This window comes from Ruditapes philippinarum, unplaced genomic scaffold (genome assembly GCF_026571515.1).
Source record: "Ruditapes philippinarum isolate M1 unplaced genomic scaffold, ASM2657151v2 ctg6762_1_1_1_1, whole genome shotgun sequence".
In the NCBI taxonomy this organism is placed as follows: Eukaryota; Metazoa; Mollusca; class Bivalvia; order Venerida; family Veneridae; genus Ruditapes; species Ruditapes philippinarum.
The window spans coordinates 60,821-75,642 of record NW_026859800.1 but is presented as its reverse complement, the minus strand read 5'-3'; the positions used below and the strand labels follow the sequence as shown (position 1 = coordinate 75,642).

Genomic DNA, 14,822 nt, shown 5'->3' with positions numbered 1-14,822 from the left:
GGTGTAATATACAGCACTGGTGTAATGTACAATACTCATGTCATGTACAGGGCTATGGTAATGTATAACATTTGTGTCATGTTTGGGTCTGGTGTTATGTACAGAGCTTGTGTCATGTACTAAAGCAAACTAAACTCTGACCTTTTTATATAACATTTTTCATTTGAGCTGCTTCACGACAAAACCAACATAATGGGTTTGCTACCAGCATGGATCCAGACCAGCCTGCGCATTCGCGCAGTCTGATCAGGGTCTATGCTGTTCGCTATCAGTTTCTCTACTTGTTATAGGGTTTGTAAGCGAACAGCATGGATTCTGATCTGACTGCGCGGATGCGCAGGCTGGTCTGGAACCATGCTGGTCGCAAACCCATTATGTTGGTTTTGCGTGACGTGGCTCATTTATTATAATTGACATGCAATAAAGTTGAAATAGCTATACCTGTCCTCTGAGTCTAAGTACTGTGACAACCAGGTTCGTGAGTTTAACACCCTCGTGAGTCTGCTGGGAAGCAAACACGGCAAACGAAAGATCACGAGAGTCAATTCGTGCATTGAGAACCTGAAAATAACAGAGCTTACATTAGTCATGTAGTAAAAAGTAAAAATTTCTGAACACCAAGAATTGAACATTTTTTTACCATCATTTTTATGTATAAGGCAAGTATTCACTCTAGTAAGTCCCAAAGGCATCTAATCATTAACTGTAATTGTTTAAATTATTTCACAGACATATGACAAAAAAACCAATAGAATATATGAAAAACATATCCATAAAATCTGAAGAAAACTAGAACTGCCACTATCATGGCGTGAATACCCCCGCATACCACTTTGTCAGAATCAACAGTGGCCATTTAGAGCTCAAGGACAACCTCCCTGCCAAATCTGAGGTTACTAAGCCAGTACATTGCTAAGTTTTGTATTCTACATGCTTCAAATGTGAAAATGTCAAAATCAATACATTGCGGACAGGACATTCTTTAGCAATTGAGAAGAAAAGCTCTTTTTTTTTGTCAAGGTCCCTGTGACCTTGACCTTTGACCCAGTGACCTCAAAATCAATAGGGGTCACCTTATTGTCATGATCAACATCCATGCCAAATATGAAGACTGTGGGTCAAAGGAATCTTAAGTTAATGGGTGGACAAACTTTTTGAAGTCAAAGTCCCTATGACCTTGACCTTTGATCCAGTGACCTCAAAATCAAAAGGGGTCATCTACTAATCATGATCAACATCCATGCCAAATATGAAGACTGTGGGTCAAAGGAATCTAAAGTTATTGGGCAGACAAACTTTTTGAAGTCAAAGTCCCTGTGACCTTGACCTTTGACCTGGTGACCTAAAAATCAATAGGGGTCATCTACTAATCATGACTAACCTCCATGCCAAATATGAAGACTGTGGGTCAAAGGAATCTTAAGTTATAGGGCGGACAAGCGTTTTGAAGTCAAGGCCCCTGTGACCTTGACCTTTGACCTGGTGACCTCAAAGTCAATAGGGGTCATCTATTTATCATGACTAGCCTCCATGCCAAATATGAAGACTGTGGGTCAAAGGAATCTTAAGTTATTGGGCGGACAAGCTTTTTGAAGTCAAGGCCCCTGTGACCTTGACCTTTGACCTAGTGACCTCAAAATCAATAGGGGTCATCTACTAATAATGACTAACCTCCATGCCAAATATGAAGACTGTAGGTCAAAGGAATCTTAAGTTATAGGGCGGACAAGCTTTTTGAAGTCAAGGCCCCTGTGACCTTGACCTTTGACCTAGTGACCTCAAAATCAATAGGGGTCATCTACTAATCATGACTAACCTCCATGCCAAATATGAAGACTAAGGGTCAAAGGAATCTTAAGTTATTGGGCGGACAAGAAAAAACTGACGGACAAGCTGATTCCAGTATACCCCCCTTACAACTTTGTTGTGTGGGGGTATAATAAATCTTGTATCATTAATATATATGATACAAACACTTATTGAGCAATTGAACATATTAACTGGATGCCAACAAAAGACACCTTATCTAACTGATAGTTGCTAAAATATGTTCATCCCTTGCACTGTTATGCCTTATTTATAATCAAAAACTGTTTATAACTGACAAATGATAATTAATACATATAATTTACAGAGTACTATTAAAATGGCATTTTATTTCTTTAATTGTTATCAGTGATCTGGACAGTCAGTAATAAATTAAGGTCAAAATATTTACTAACCACTTAATCTTTATATATTTTTATATAATATCCAAAATCCTCTTTTTCATTTGTATCACTCTCAAAGAAAACACAATAAGTAAGAAGAATATAGGCATACAAGCATTTATTTATTCCTTACCACATGTATTATAAATTGAGTTTAAAGTATTTAGATCTTTATTCATCACATGTGGGTAAAAAACTTACCATACTTGCCCTAAATAAAACATACACACCTTGTTAATGAGTCTGCTGTGAAGCAAGTTCAAAAAGCCAGGTCTGGTTATGCCTTAATTAAGGAGCACCTGTTTTAACTCCAGAATAATATTATCTGTTCAGCATTATTAATACTTGAACAAATGGGTTTCAATTACCATTGGAGAAACTGTTTCAAAGTATTTTAATTTCAGACCTTAACTAAAATGTTCATTAATGATCCAAGAAGCAATTTTTTGGAAAAGCTCAATAGTTTTATTTTATAACAGTCAACTTCGTGTATAATAAACTGTCAAGCTATATTAATCTTGTCACATAATTAAGATGTTGGTGATGATATTTAGGAACATATATTTTAGTTTGGATTAAATACCTTGAAAAATAAAGAAGTAATAGTAAAAAAGAAACATTTTAAAAGAAAAATTCATAGTTCAAGGGGGGATATTCTGGTAAAGTAATTGACCTTGTCACACATGATGTGGATTATAATAAGGAACATATATTTGAAGTTTGAAATACCTTAAGAAAAAAAGTTAAAGTAAAAAATAACGTTTTTAAAGGTTAAGGGGAAATAATTCTGGAAATATTGGAGGTAGTTTTATGGACATTGTCACATAATTATGATGAGGTTGATGATAAGGAACATACATTTGAAGTTTAAAGTAGATCCTTGTTACAGTAAAGGTGCCCTCACACATAAACCACGACCTTACTGCGACCTGAAATCTAGTAAAATAGCATTTTTCTTTCGAAACTCGTTGGTTTTCTTTCAAATTTCTCTCGCAGACGGTCCGGGGCTCTGCAGTCTTGTGTTCAGTACGTTTTCTCTCGGTCCTCAATACGACCCTTCTACGTCCATGGCGTTTCCACTGCGACAGTATTGCGTCCACAAGGCGACCCCACGGCGATCATCGGCGATCCAGCTGCGACTGTGCTATGTTCTCCGCGTCCTTACGGCGACTCTACGACGACTATTGCGTTTGTCCAGCGACTGTCCTGCGACTGTACGACGACCCTACTACGTTCTTGCTACGTCTATAAAAACAATACTTTTTACCAGTAAATTTCATTCTGAGTCTGACCTTCAACAAGTGAAGACGTATATTTAATTAGTATTAAGTTAAAACATCCATATTATTCCAAAGAGGAGAGGCGGACGAGGCAAAAGAGCGAGGGTCTCTAAAGTGCTACAAGTTGACCCAGTCGCCGCTTCAGATATGCAGTTTGGTAGTGGTTCACAGTGTGTAGAAATAGCGTCTTGTAATTTCATCGGTGATCTACGGCGTCCTTAGTACGAGTGTACTACGTCTATTGCGTTCTTATTGCGTCCTTACTACGATGCTGCTGCGACTATGGCGATTCCACTGCGATCCCACGGCGACCTAACCAGGACTCAGCAAGAACGCAGAGTTTCTGCGACTGTTTTGTGCATGTTCAAAATAGTCGCCGACGGTCTGCGACCTTGTGCGTCCTTTGGTTCCTCGCTACGACCTCGCTACGTCCCTGCTGCGTCCATGGCGACTGTGCTGCGTCCTGGGTCGTAGCAAGGTCGCAGTAAGGATGCAGTAAGGTCGCGAGGTATGTGTGAGGGCAGTTTAAGAAATAACATATTTTAGGGAAAATTCTAACTTCAAGGGGAGATAATTTTGAAAATATTTCTATTAACTAATGTAAGACCATAATCTCATATGATGTCGTTGATGATTAGGAACATACATTTAAAGTAGAAACCTTAGGACATAAAGAAAATATTGTACAAAATAATTTACTGCACCAGAAGTAGACACAGAGGCTATGGTGAGTAAGACAGTTCTCCATACTTATACTTTAAGTCCAACTAAATTGGGACAGGTATCAAAACCTGAGGCTAGAACTGATTTTGTTACAAAATTTTTTTTTAAAAAAACTGTAATTAAAATTCTTTATAAAAAAAATCTTCTAAAAGGCATTATTGATTAGAGACATATATATTTGTTTTCTTGTCTAAATGTACTTGGATATACATATAATATATATTTCATGGCAATTATACAAAATGCATTTTATGTAAAACAGAAGGTTGGTGAATTTTTTGTTCTTTTATTCTTCCAAAAAGTCTGCAGCACTATCTTAAATCAACTGTTAACAGTTGCTAGGAAATGCCTTAGAATTTTCCCAGTAATATTACCAAGGTAGCAACAATGCAGGTCTAGTTACATCAATATTTTAACTGATCTATTTCAACTGACTGAGATTTTCCTGGAATCAATTTCAAACAGAGATACATCATTTCCTGTAAAATATTAATATAGAACCAGGGAAATGATGTATAAAAAATGTGATCGAACTTATTTTTGAACAGATACAGTATTAATTTGTTTACAGAATTTGGGAGAAAACAGATGTATATACAATGTGCTGGTACTTTACTTGGTTAAAAACAGACATAGCAAAATTGTTGTAACAGAATATACAGTAGAGAAAGAGGAAAATACAAAAAACTGTTCTTTTTTTCATATCAAATAAGCTCATTACACGTACTGGTCAAACAGTACTTTCTCATTATACTTCATAACTATGAGAACATAAACATTTGGGAGTACACTGTGAGACTTCCTGGATAACCTCTTTCCCATTTAGGTGACTTCATTTAAACAAATCTTGTCTCCCTTTGACATTGAAACTGTTTAATGTTAATGTAAATGATTATAATAACACAAAAGTGTCTGGTTAGAATGCATGAACTGCTGACATCATCCAGTTGCTCTTCCAACACCAGTGGCATCATCCAACACCGGTGGCATCATCCAACACCGGTGGCATCATCCAACACTGGTGGCATCATCCAACACCACTGGCATCATCCAACACCGGTGGCATCATCCAACACCAGTTGCATCATCCAACTTCAGTGGCATCATCCAACACCGGTGGCATCATCCAACACTGATGGCATTATCCAACACCGGTGGCATCATCCAACACTGGTGGCATCATCCAACACCGGTGGCATCATCCAACATCGGTGGCATCATCCAACACTGATGGCATCATCCAACACCAGTGATATCATCCAACACCGGTGGCATCATCCAACTTCAGTGGCATCATCCAACACCAGTGGTATCATCCAACACCAGTGGCATTATCCAACACCAGTGGCATTATCCAACACCAGTGGCATCATCCAACTACAGTGGCATCATCCAACAACGATGTCATCATCCAACACCGCTGGCATCATCCAACACCACTGGCATCATCCAACACCACTGGCATCATCCAACACCGCTGGCATCATCCAACACCACTGGCATCAATCCAACTACAGTGGCATCATCCAACACCGATGGCATCATCCAACACTACTGGCATCATCCAACACCGGTGGCATCATCCAACACCAGTTGCATCATCCAACTTCAGTGGCATCATCCAACACCGATGTCATCATCCAACACCGCTGGCATCATCCAACACCACTGCATCATCCAACACCACTGGCATCATCCAACTACAGTGGCATCATCCAACACCGATGGCATCATCCAACACCGCTGGCATCATCCAACACCACTGGCATCATCCAACACCGCTGGCATCATCCAACACCACTAGCATCATCCAACACCGGTGACATCATCCAACACCGGTGGCATCATCCATCTCTGCTGACATCAGTGGCATCATCCAACACCGGTGGCAACAAGTCATTAAACGCTGCTAATGTTCACAGATTAAATAATTTAACCTTCAAAATCTTCCCCCCATACATCGCAGTTAAGCAAACATCCCAGGTAAATAGGAAAATTATATGACTGTCTGTCATAATCACATCATAATTATAGAGATGCCTGCAGAAATATAATTATCTCCCTATGAATATCTCATTCTAAATATTTTAGATATGTTATAGAAGAGAAGGTAGAAAATATATGTAGATAAAAATATTTTCTTTTACCTGAAATCTTTTGGGTTTTTTTTTGTTTGTTTGGTTTTTTGTCTGTTTGGATTTAAATGCATACAGAAAGACTAGAGCTGTAACATTAAAGTTTCTGTGTGTGTGTTTTTTTTTCACTATTTTATCTTCATAATAACTAATATCTCTTAAGTTTTTATTTTGGATAAAAATAAAATACATGTAGATGTATTATCTGTTACAAATACTGTGACTGTATTTCAAAGTTTACATGTAAGAGTGCCACCTGTCTTTCTCTGTATTTCAGACACTATACCTTTTGACTGTAACTACATGTATGCTTGCTGGAATTATATGAGCCGCGTCATGACAATACCAACATAGTGCGTTTGCGACCAGCATGGATCCAGACCAGCCTGCGCATCCACACAGTCTGATCAGGATCCATGCTGTTCGCTTACAAACCCTATAACAAGTAGAGAAACTGATAGTGAACAGCATGGATCCTGACCAGACTGCGCGGATGCGCTGCTGAGGCTGGTCTGGATTCATGCTGGTCGCAAACCCATTATGTTGGTTTTGTCGTGCAATAACCAATTAATAGAATTCAAATCCTCTGTACTGCAGATGCAGCAAAAGATCCAAAGTCAGTTCCCTTTTTAACCACTAAGCATTCCAGCTACATCTTCATTCTGTGTAATCAGTAATAATACTGACAAACAAAATTTTAAAATAATTTGCTTTGAGAGTAAGTAATGTAAGATTTGTTTGTTACAAAACTTGCAAAATAACATCTGTTACAGAGTAAGTAAAATATGCAGAATGTGTATTGGACTCTTGAAATTTAAGACTTTTACCCTAAGGTGTCTAACTCAACTTAAATATATAATGAGCCTATCCCTACAACAGTGAAGTAACTTTCACTTTATAACAATTGAGTTACAATTGTGTTACAGTAAATCAGCTCTACACCAGGAAATGTTTGTTAGCTTGTTGAGGAAACAGCTGATATAAGTGTAATAATCTACAGTATATAATGTTGAAGGGGGGAATTTATGCTACTTCAATCAAATATAACAGTTAACTATCCAGACAAGTATGAAGCTGCATGTGGCCAGGTTTTGTCATTAACAGTTACAAACAATGATTTTCATGGAGTTCCTGGAGATCATTCATAATTGAGCCGCGTCACGACAAAACCAACATAATGGGTTTGCTACCAGCTTGGATCCAGACCAGCCTGCGCATCCGCGCAGTCTGATCAGGATCCATGCTATCCGCTTACAGACCCTATAACAAGTAAAGAAACTGATAGCGAACAGCATTGATCGTAATCAGACTTCACAGATGCACAGACTGGTCTGGATCCATGCTGGTCGCAAACCCATTATGTTGGTTTTGTCGTGATGTGGCTCATATGTAGACCGCACGCATGATGTGGTGGTTGCCCATGATTAGGTCTATATATAGCAGATATTTCTCTCTAGGGAATAAAATGCTCTCAGTGTCTAATGACATCTGCAGAATCTGATAATGATATTTGAAAAATGAAATATTTATCTTTTTCCAATTATGAAATATTACAAAATATACCTATCTTCCATGAAAGAAAATGTAATATATAATAATAACTTTTGGTAATGTTTCAGCGAGGTTTTCTTAAGAGTGAGAGGTTTTCAGCATGATTATTTCCTCTGAGATTGTTTTTTTTCGGAGTGTTTGTACTGCACAAGGTTTCACGTGCGTAGTTGGTTACCAAGTTACAGATTCACTGGACTGTATCCCAGTTTTGTCATAAAGTTGTTAGGCTTGAAAAAAGAAGAAAGCATAGTAAAATAAGTTTCCAGTGTTTAATGTTGTTAACAGAATGGTCAAATGAAAGGATGAATACAAACATGAGAAAAATAATTTGACAACTTCCCCTGGCTCCGGAAAAGCCATGCTCCGTCATGGATTTTGATAAAAGATACATTGAAAAACATAACGATAAAAAGTTCTTTCTATAAAACAAATTGTATGTACAATTGGCATACAAACAATACAGTATATGTGTTCAAATTTAAATTGTATTACATGTACATGTAGTAAATGACATGTTTTTATGATAATTTTACAAATTGGTACTAAGAAGTACGTAAGAAATAAACATGAAATAAAACATTTAATAAGTGCACTGAAAAGTACTTATAAATATAACTTAACATATGTACTGAGTAGTACATGATAATGTTCAGAAATGTACTTCAATAAAAACACATGTACTAAGTAGTAAGAACAAAGAATAATGAAAAACATTCACAAGTACTTAGTAGTACTGAAAAATATCACAAGTACTTAGTTGTACTGAAAATTATCACAAGTACTTAGTAGTACTGAAAAATATATAAGTACTGATTAGTTCTTTAAAATGTCACTGATTGACTTTAGTAATTACAATATTGAATCTGAATAGCGATGGTAGTGGTAGGCACTTTGTTGAAAAGTATGATTGACTTTCGAACCTCTTAAATGAAACGATACCAGTTATGAAAAAAAAAATACAAAAATATTTATACAAAATAAAATAAATATTAATTCTTATAAATATATACGAAAAATAATAAAACACTTAAGATTCTAAGTAGTAAATTGCTTTATTGATGTTCTGTTTTTATATATTATATTAAAGAGTATGGGTACTTTAGAAGTTCCGTTAGTTTAAGGATTATGGGTTTTGTAGAAGTTTTGCTGAAGGGTCTTAACAGGGATAAATGTTCGAAGATGGTGTTATTTGTAATGTTGTGCATGTAAGATGTATTGGCATACAAGTGTGATAATGTTTTACCCATAATGCCATGTGAAATGGTTTATCTGTGATTGATCTCAGTTTGTAAGCTTTTTTTTCTCACTATCCTTATAATTCAATCACCACCATGTTGATCATTTTGCGAGTTTGCCGATGATGAGTTAAATTTTTGAGAAAGATTCAACAGAAGATGTGTTATCATCTGCATATCGCCATTCACTTTTTTTAAAGCATTATTATTAACCTGCAAACTTCTATTAAAAATATTCTTAATTTCATGGTGAATGGTTTGCATATTACTGTTTATGCCGCGAACGTCACTACCAAATGTTTGTACATGTGTTTTTAAAGTATTTATTTTATTTTGGATATTTGACAATTCTTTTTCAGTGTCAAAACTTTTTAAGCAAGGTACATCTAGTTCTGCTAAAATAGGGACGATAGGTGTGACGACTACTGTCCCATATGATGTCCCTCCCTCTACGATCCCTATACATTTATTCTGTGAATTTTCCTCAACAACGAACACAGGCGCACCTGAATCGCCGTTTTTAGCAAAAGGAATGCCATTTGATTGAGCTTTTACTTCGATTTGCTTTAACAGTTTAATTGATACATTTTCATGACCTATACATGCCTCCAGTGTCTTTACTGAGATAGTATCAAATTTTATTATTCCATGACTCAATTCTGTTTTTGATCCAAATTTTATGACATGAGCATCATCCTTCTTATTCAGTCTGTGGGTGCTACACATTCGCCAACTGTCGTATTTAATACTTGTAGCAACATTTGATCCTGTCTCATAGGGAAAACTTGGTGATTTTGGATGTCTGTCTGTTATTCTGAACAAAGCTAATTCCATTCCGCAATTTTCGTCTGAACCTTCTTTGTAGATAACTTGAACAGTGTGTCCTAATACAGATTGCTTGTCAGCGGGCTGATAAACATTTTTACTCATCTCATGTAATGGCCATTTCAAAGTTCCGCCATGAAGTGTTTTCAGTTGAGTCATCTCCCATCGTTTTAAAAGAACATGCGCACATGTTAGTCCACAAATTCCAAATTGAGGATGATCTATGAAAAAACCAAGAGTTCCTGCATAAATATCTCCACCTATTTGACTTCCCATTTGAACAGGATCAAGCAGCTCTTTGGCAGTACGTCCGAATGGAGTAAAGGCACCTTCTCTAACATCAACTGGAATTCCATCATACTTTGTTTCAAATGGTTCTTCATCAATTGGAATGTAATTCTTTTTCTGGACGTAAAGGACAATACATTTTTCAGGCAGCAATTTCCACGAAGCACCAAATCCTTTTGACCTATTTGGGCATGCTGATATAATTGACAAGAATTTGTGTTTTTTCATCAAAACTTCAGAGTGTTTTGAAATGCAGCTTTGAAGTTTTTGATAGGACTTTTCATCCAATCCCACTGAAGCTGATGTCTGGTGCCTTAGTACCTCAGTGCCTTCTGAGCTAAATTCGCCGACGTATTGATTGATGAATGAGTATGTAATCAATTTATCTAAACATAGAGACTTTGTTCTAGTGTCACCTTCTGATTTTATTTTCACAATTACTACAAAAGTTATTCTATGCAGGTTTTGAATTGTATAAGCAGCCCAAACATGTTCAATAGCATCATGTTTTGATTTTATATGTTCACAAATTGCCTGGCATGTGATAATTACCTTTTTGGATTGTCTATTGTAAATCTGACACATCTCATCAAGTATTTTCTGGCTTGGCAGCTTCCCCGATTCAATTAATGTTCTAATGTCTTCCAGACTTCTTGCACAAAGAAAGGGATCTAATACTACATCGTCATCACAAGTGAGGTCTATGACGTCATCACAAGTGAGGTCTATGTAGGCTGGATCTTCATCTTTGAAACCTGACTTCAGAAACTCACTCTTCAAGTTTCTTTTATGACTGGGTTTTTCTAAGTAAGTCCTCTTGTGTTTGCATTTGTGTTTTAAAAGTATGTTTATGTCACTCTCCAAGCTTCTTTTACCACTAGGTTTTTCTATATCAGGTTGATGTATTTTGGCTACATCTTCATTTTTGTAACTACACTGTTCACGCTGAGGTTTGTATATCTTGGCTGCATCTTCATCTATTTTACTGGGCACCGGATGCACTCCTATTAACGGCAGTACACCACTCAGCCTGCTTGGGCTGGGTTCATGTCTGCCACTGGTCTTGCTTGGGCTGGATTCATGTATGCCACTGGTCTTGCTTGGGCTGGGTTTATGTATGCCACTGGTCTTGCTTGGGCTGGGTTTATGTATGCCACTGGTCTTGCTTGGGCTGGGTTTATGTATGCCACTTGTCTTGCTTGGGCTGGGTTTATGTATGCCGATCAATGGTTTGGATACTGTTGGCATTTGAGCTGTTAGTTTGCTTCCAATGTTTTTAACATCTTCATTCGCCTTTGCAGCCATATCTCCTATTTACCTCTTGAAAAAAGAAGAAAGAATTGTAAAATAAGTTTCCAGTGTTGTTAACAGAATTTTATTATGAAAGGATGAATACAAACATGAGAAAAATAATGAATAATCATGATATATGTGAACAATAATGAAAAGAACTGAAAGAACATTACACTTTATGAATTTAAACAAATTAATACAAGTGACAAAATATTAGAAAGAAGTAGTAATTTACAAAATATAACATTTGTATTAAACAAAACAATAATTAAATATTCTAACACGACCCGCATTTTTCCTTATTGAACATAGAAGAACCGAAAGTGTGTGTTATTATGCTATAAAATCACTGTTTGACGTTCTATATTTAGACATGTGACGTAATCATTATACACGTGACGTGACCACTAAAATCTGACGCGCTGACAATAAGTACGGAGACAAATCAGGCACGATTAAGCTAATTATAATGTACGGCAGCATTAATTTGTTGATGTCGTGTTAGAATCTAAATACTATATCCAAATCGGTGATTTTATTGCTTGATAACATAATGTTTGTCGTTCGGTTGGGCATCATTATATCACTCGGGCTACGTCCTCGTGATATAATTCCCCGCATCCGAACTCCAAACAGTGATGTTATTGAGCAATAAAATCACAGTTTGGGATATATTATTTCTTAAATATAAAGAATATTATGAAAATACTTGAAAGTATATGGGGAAAATCGCTTAGTGAGATGTTGTCAACAAATTATTGATAAAAACAACTTTTTAAAGAATTATTTAAGAATTATTAAAAATCATTGTTCAAAGTTACAGAAAAAATTGACAATAATAAATAGAGAATAACATGCTACTGTCTTTTGATATCAATTTTATTAGGCGAGGCTGATATGGGCTAGAAAGGGCGAGGCTTGCCGAGCCCTTTCTGCCCATATCAGCCGAGCCTGATAAAATTGATATCAAAAGACAGTAGCATGTTTTTCTATTTATCATGTAACACATAATAACTGTCAAAATAACAAAATAATCTACTTTTAAATAGCGAATTTCGTTAAAAAGGGGAATTTTTGTTCAAAGAAATAATTCTTGAAAACAAATTCCTCCGCCCCTGACACTTAGAATTTGTAATTGGCGGCCATTTTTTCTTTCGACTCGGATAAAAGATACAACAGAATGTAGGCCTAATACGATAACATTCTTACCTTTAATTTAAACATCGATCCAAAAATCCGCTTAGAATCACATAAACTAAACTTTACTGCATTTTTTGTCTTGAATTGTCAAATTCAAAAGTTCACGATAATTTCAATCAAAGAAAAGTCAAATCGGCAATCAAACACAAGCTACACAAACATGCGTCTTATTTTTAAACGAAACAATTTGTTCACTTATTAAATAATAATCCGGCGAAATAAAGTAAACATTTACAAGTTCTCAAAGAAAATCGTCAGCCTGTTTGTTATGATTACATGTATATTATGACGTGAACATCGATGATGTCATTTGCAATATAAATTATGACGTCATTTAGTTGGTGCTAAAACTAATCGCTATCTAATTTATTCGTAATTGAAATCGAAATAATAAATAAATAAATAAATTTCGCATATTGATTGCAGACTTGTAAGGTTATGAGATTACATTGTAGAATTCACATGCTGATGAAAATGCTCGAATATAAGCAATTGAAAAAAGTCCGTTAAAATGGGCGGGGCTAATTTTTGATATCAGGCTACTGACGTGATATCAAAAATAATTATCAGGCAAGTGTTATCGTGCAGTTACCATAGCAGTTGCATGATAAATATACGAAATGCTTACCTTGAAAAATGAAGAAAGAACAGCAAAATAAATTTCCAGCGTTTTTGTTGTTAACAGAATGGTACTGTGTAACAACACACTGGCCTTTTATGTAAATTTGTAGTCAAGCATTTCACCTTAACAACAAACAGAAATGAAGACATGGTGATAAATAGAATTATAAATGTAATATTACTGTCTTATAGAGAATTAAGATTTATTTGTCCATAAAACTACAATTACAAAATAATATGTTGAAAACTATTGATAACAGTTTTCCTGTAACAACAGGTACACTAACATGATTAATGGACAGATTAGTAAAATAGATAATCTCTTTGTTTGGTAAAATATCTTCAATGTGACAAAATTAATGTCAATACTTCAAGATATTTTTTGAAAATGTAGAAAAAATGATTGACAGGTGGTCTAGCTTAAACATAATTATTCTGAACTAAAGAATTGTTTTCTTTTTTTTTTGGTTTGTTTTACTTGTTGCTCAAACACACTTTAAAGGTCACATGGCATATTTTCCAGTTTTACTGGTAGAGGAGGACATCGGGTGCATTATTTGATTTAGGCACAAACAAGCACCTGAAATTTTCTGATGAAAGTAAAGGCATTTTCTACTAAAGAAATCCATATTCATTTCAACACTTTGAACTGATTGAGATACTTGTGTGATAAACTTCAAGCTGAGTGAAAGACTTCTTGTGTGTGTTGCCTTTATATGTTTGTTGACTGCATAAATTTGTATTCCTACTTGCACTAGTGGGAATACAATTTACACTGGTACAACCAATCAACATGTAATATAACCCATCAGGATAGCATATTTGTGTAATATTCCCTATAGATTGGGGAAAAACAAACATAAATACAGGTACTGACCTTAATTTGCAGGTTTTGTCAGGCACCAATTTCATTTACTATTAAGGTCAAGTTTACAGGTTTTAATGTATCATATCCTCTACAAATTCCCACCTATAAGCATAATAAACTAATACTTCCAGACAAGAGCTGTCGGTAGGACAGCAACGCTCAAATATTCTAGAGCTTGATAGTAAAAAATAATACTTGATACAGCTACCTACTCCTGTTTACATGTTTACATATGTCAATGGACTTTGAAAATATTTGAACTATTACAAAAACTTTAACGTAAATTTTAAGTCGAAAAAGGGGCATAATTCTGTCAAAATGCTCGATAGAGTTACCTCCTCCTGTCTACAGGTTGGTGTCATGATGGTGAACAAGTGTTCAAAGTTATAAAGCCATATGTCAATGGACTTTGAAAATATTTGAACTATTACAAAAACTTTAACATAAGTCACAGGTTACGCCGACGCCAACGCTCGGGTGACTACAATAGCTCTACTTATTCTTATCGAATAGTCGAGCTAATAAGTAAAGAGATACAACAAATATAAGTGTCAACTACTTTCCACATTTGAAATATGCATGTAATCATATTG

The 14,822-nt window shown here is 35.7% G+C and overlaps 2 protein-coding genes across 2 annotated transcripts in view; both read right to left on the bottom strand.

Annotated features, from left to right (window-relative positions):
- Positions 1 to 14,822, bottom strand: part of LOC132757953 (uncharacterized) — an 82,372-nt gene that overhangs the window by 42,311 nt on the left and 25,239 nt on the right. The window contains exon 3 of the mRNA XM_060749453.1: positions 442 to 561. Within this exon, the coding sequence (XP_060605436.1) occupies positions 442 to 561 (120 nt within the window). The remainder of the gene's footprint in view (positions 1 to 441; positions 562 to 14,822) is intronic.
- LOC132757952 (uncharacterized) lies at positions 8,972 to 14,151 on the bottom strand. Its single transcript, XM_060749452.1, has 2 exons — positions 13,369 to 14,151; positions 8,972 to 11,567 (listed from the first exon to the last, which is right to left on the bottom strand). Exon 2 carries the CDS (start codon positions 11,550 to 11,552, stop codon positions 9,219 to 9,221), a length of 2,334 nt encoding a protein of 777 aa, XP_060605435.1. The 5' UTR covers positions 11,553 to 11,567; positions 13,369 to 14,151; the 3' UTR covers positions 8,972 to 9,218.

Coding starts and splice junctions, on each gene's coding strand:
- LOC132757952 (XM_060749452.1), bottom strand. CDS start 11,552: ATGGCTGCAAAGGCGAATGAAGATGTTAAAAACATTGGAAGCAAACTA.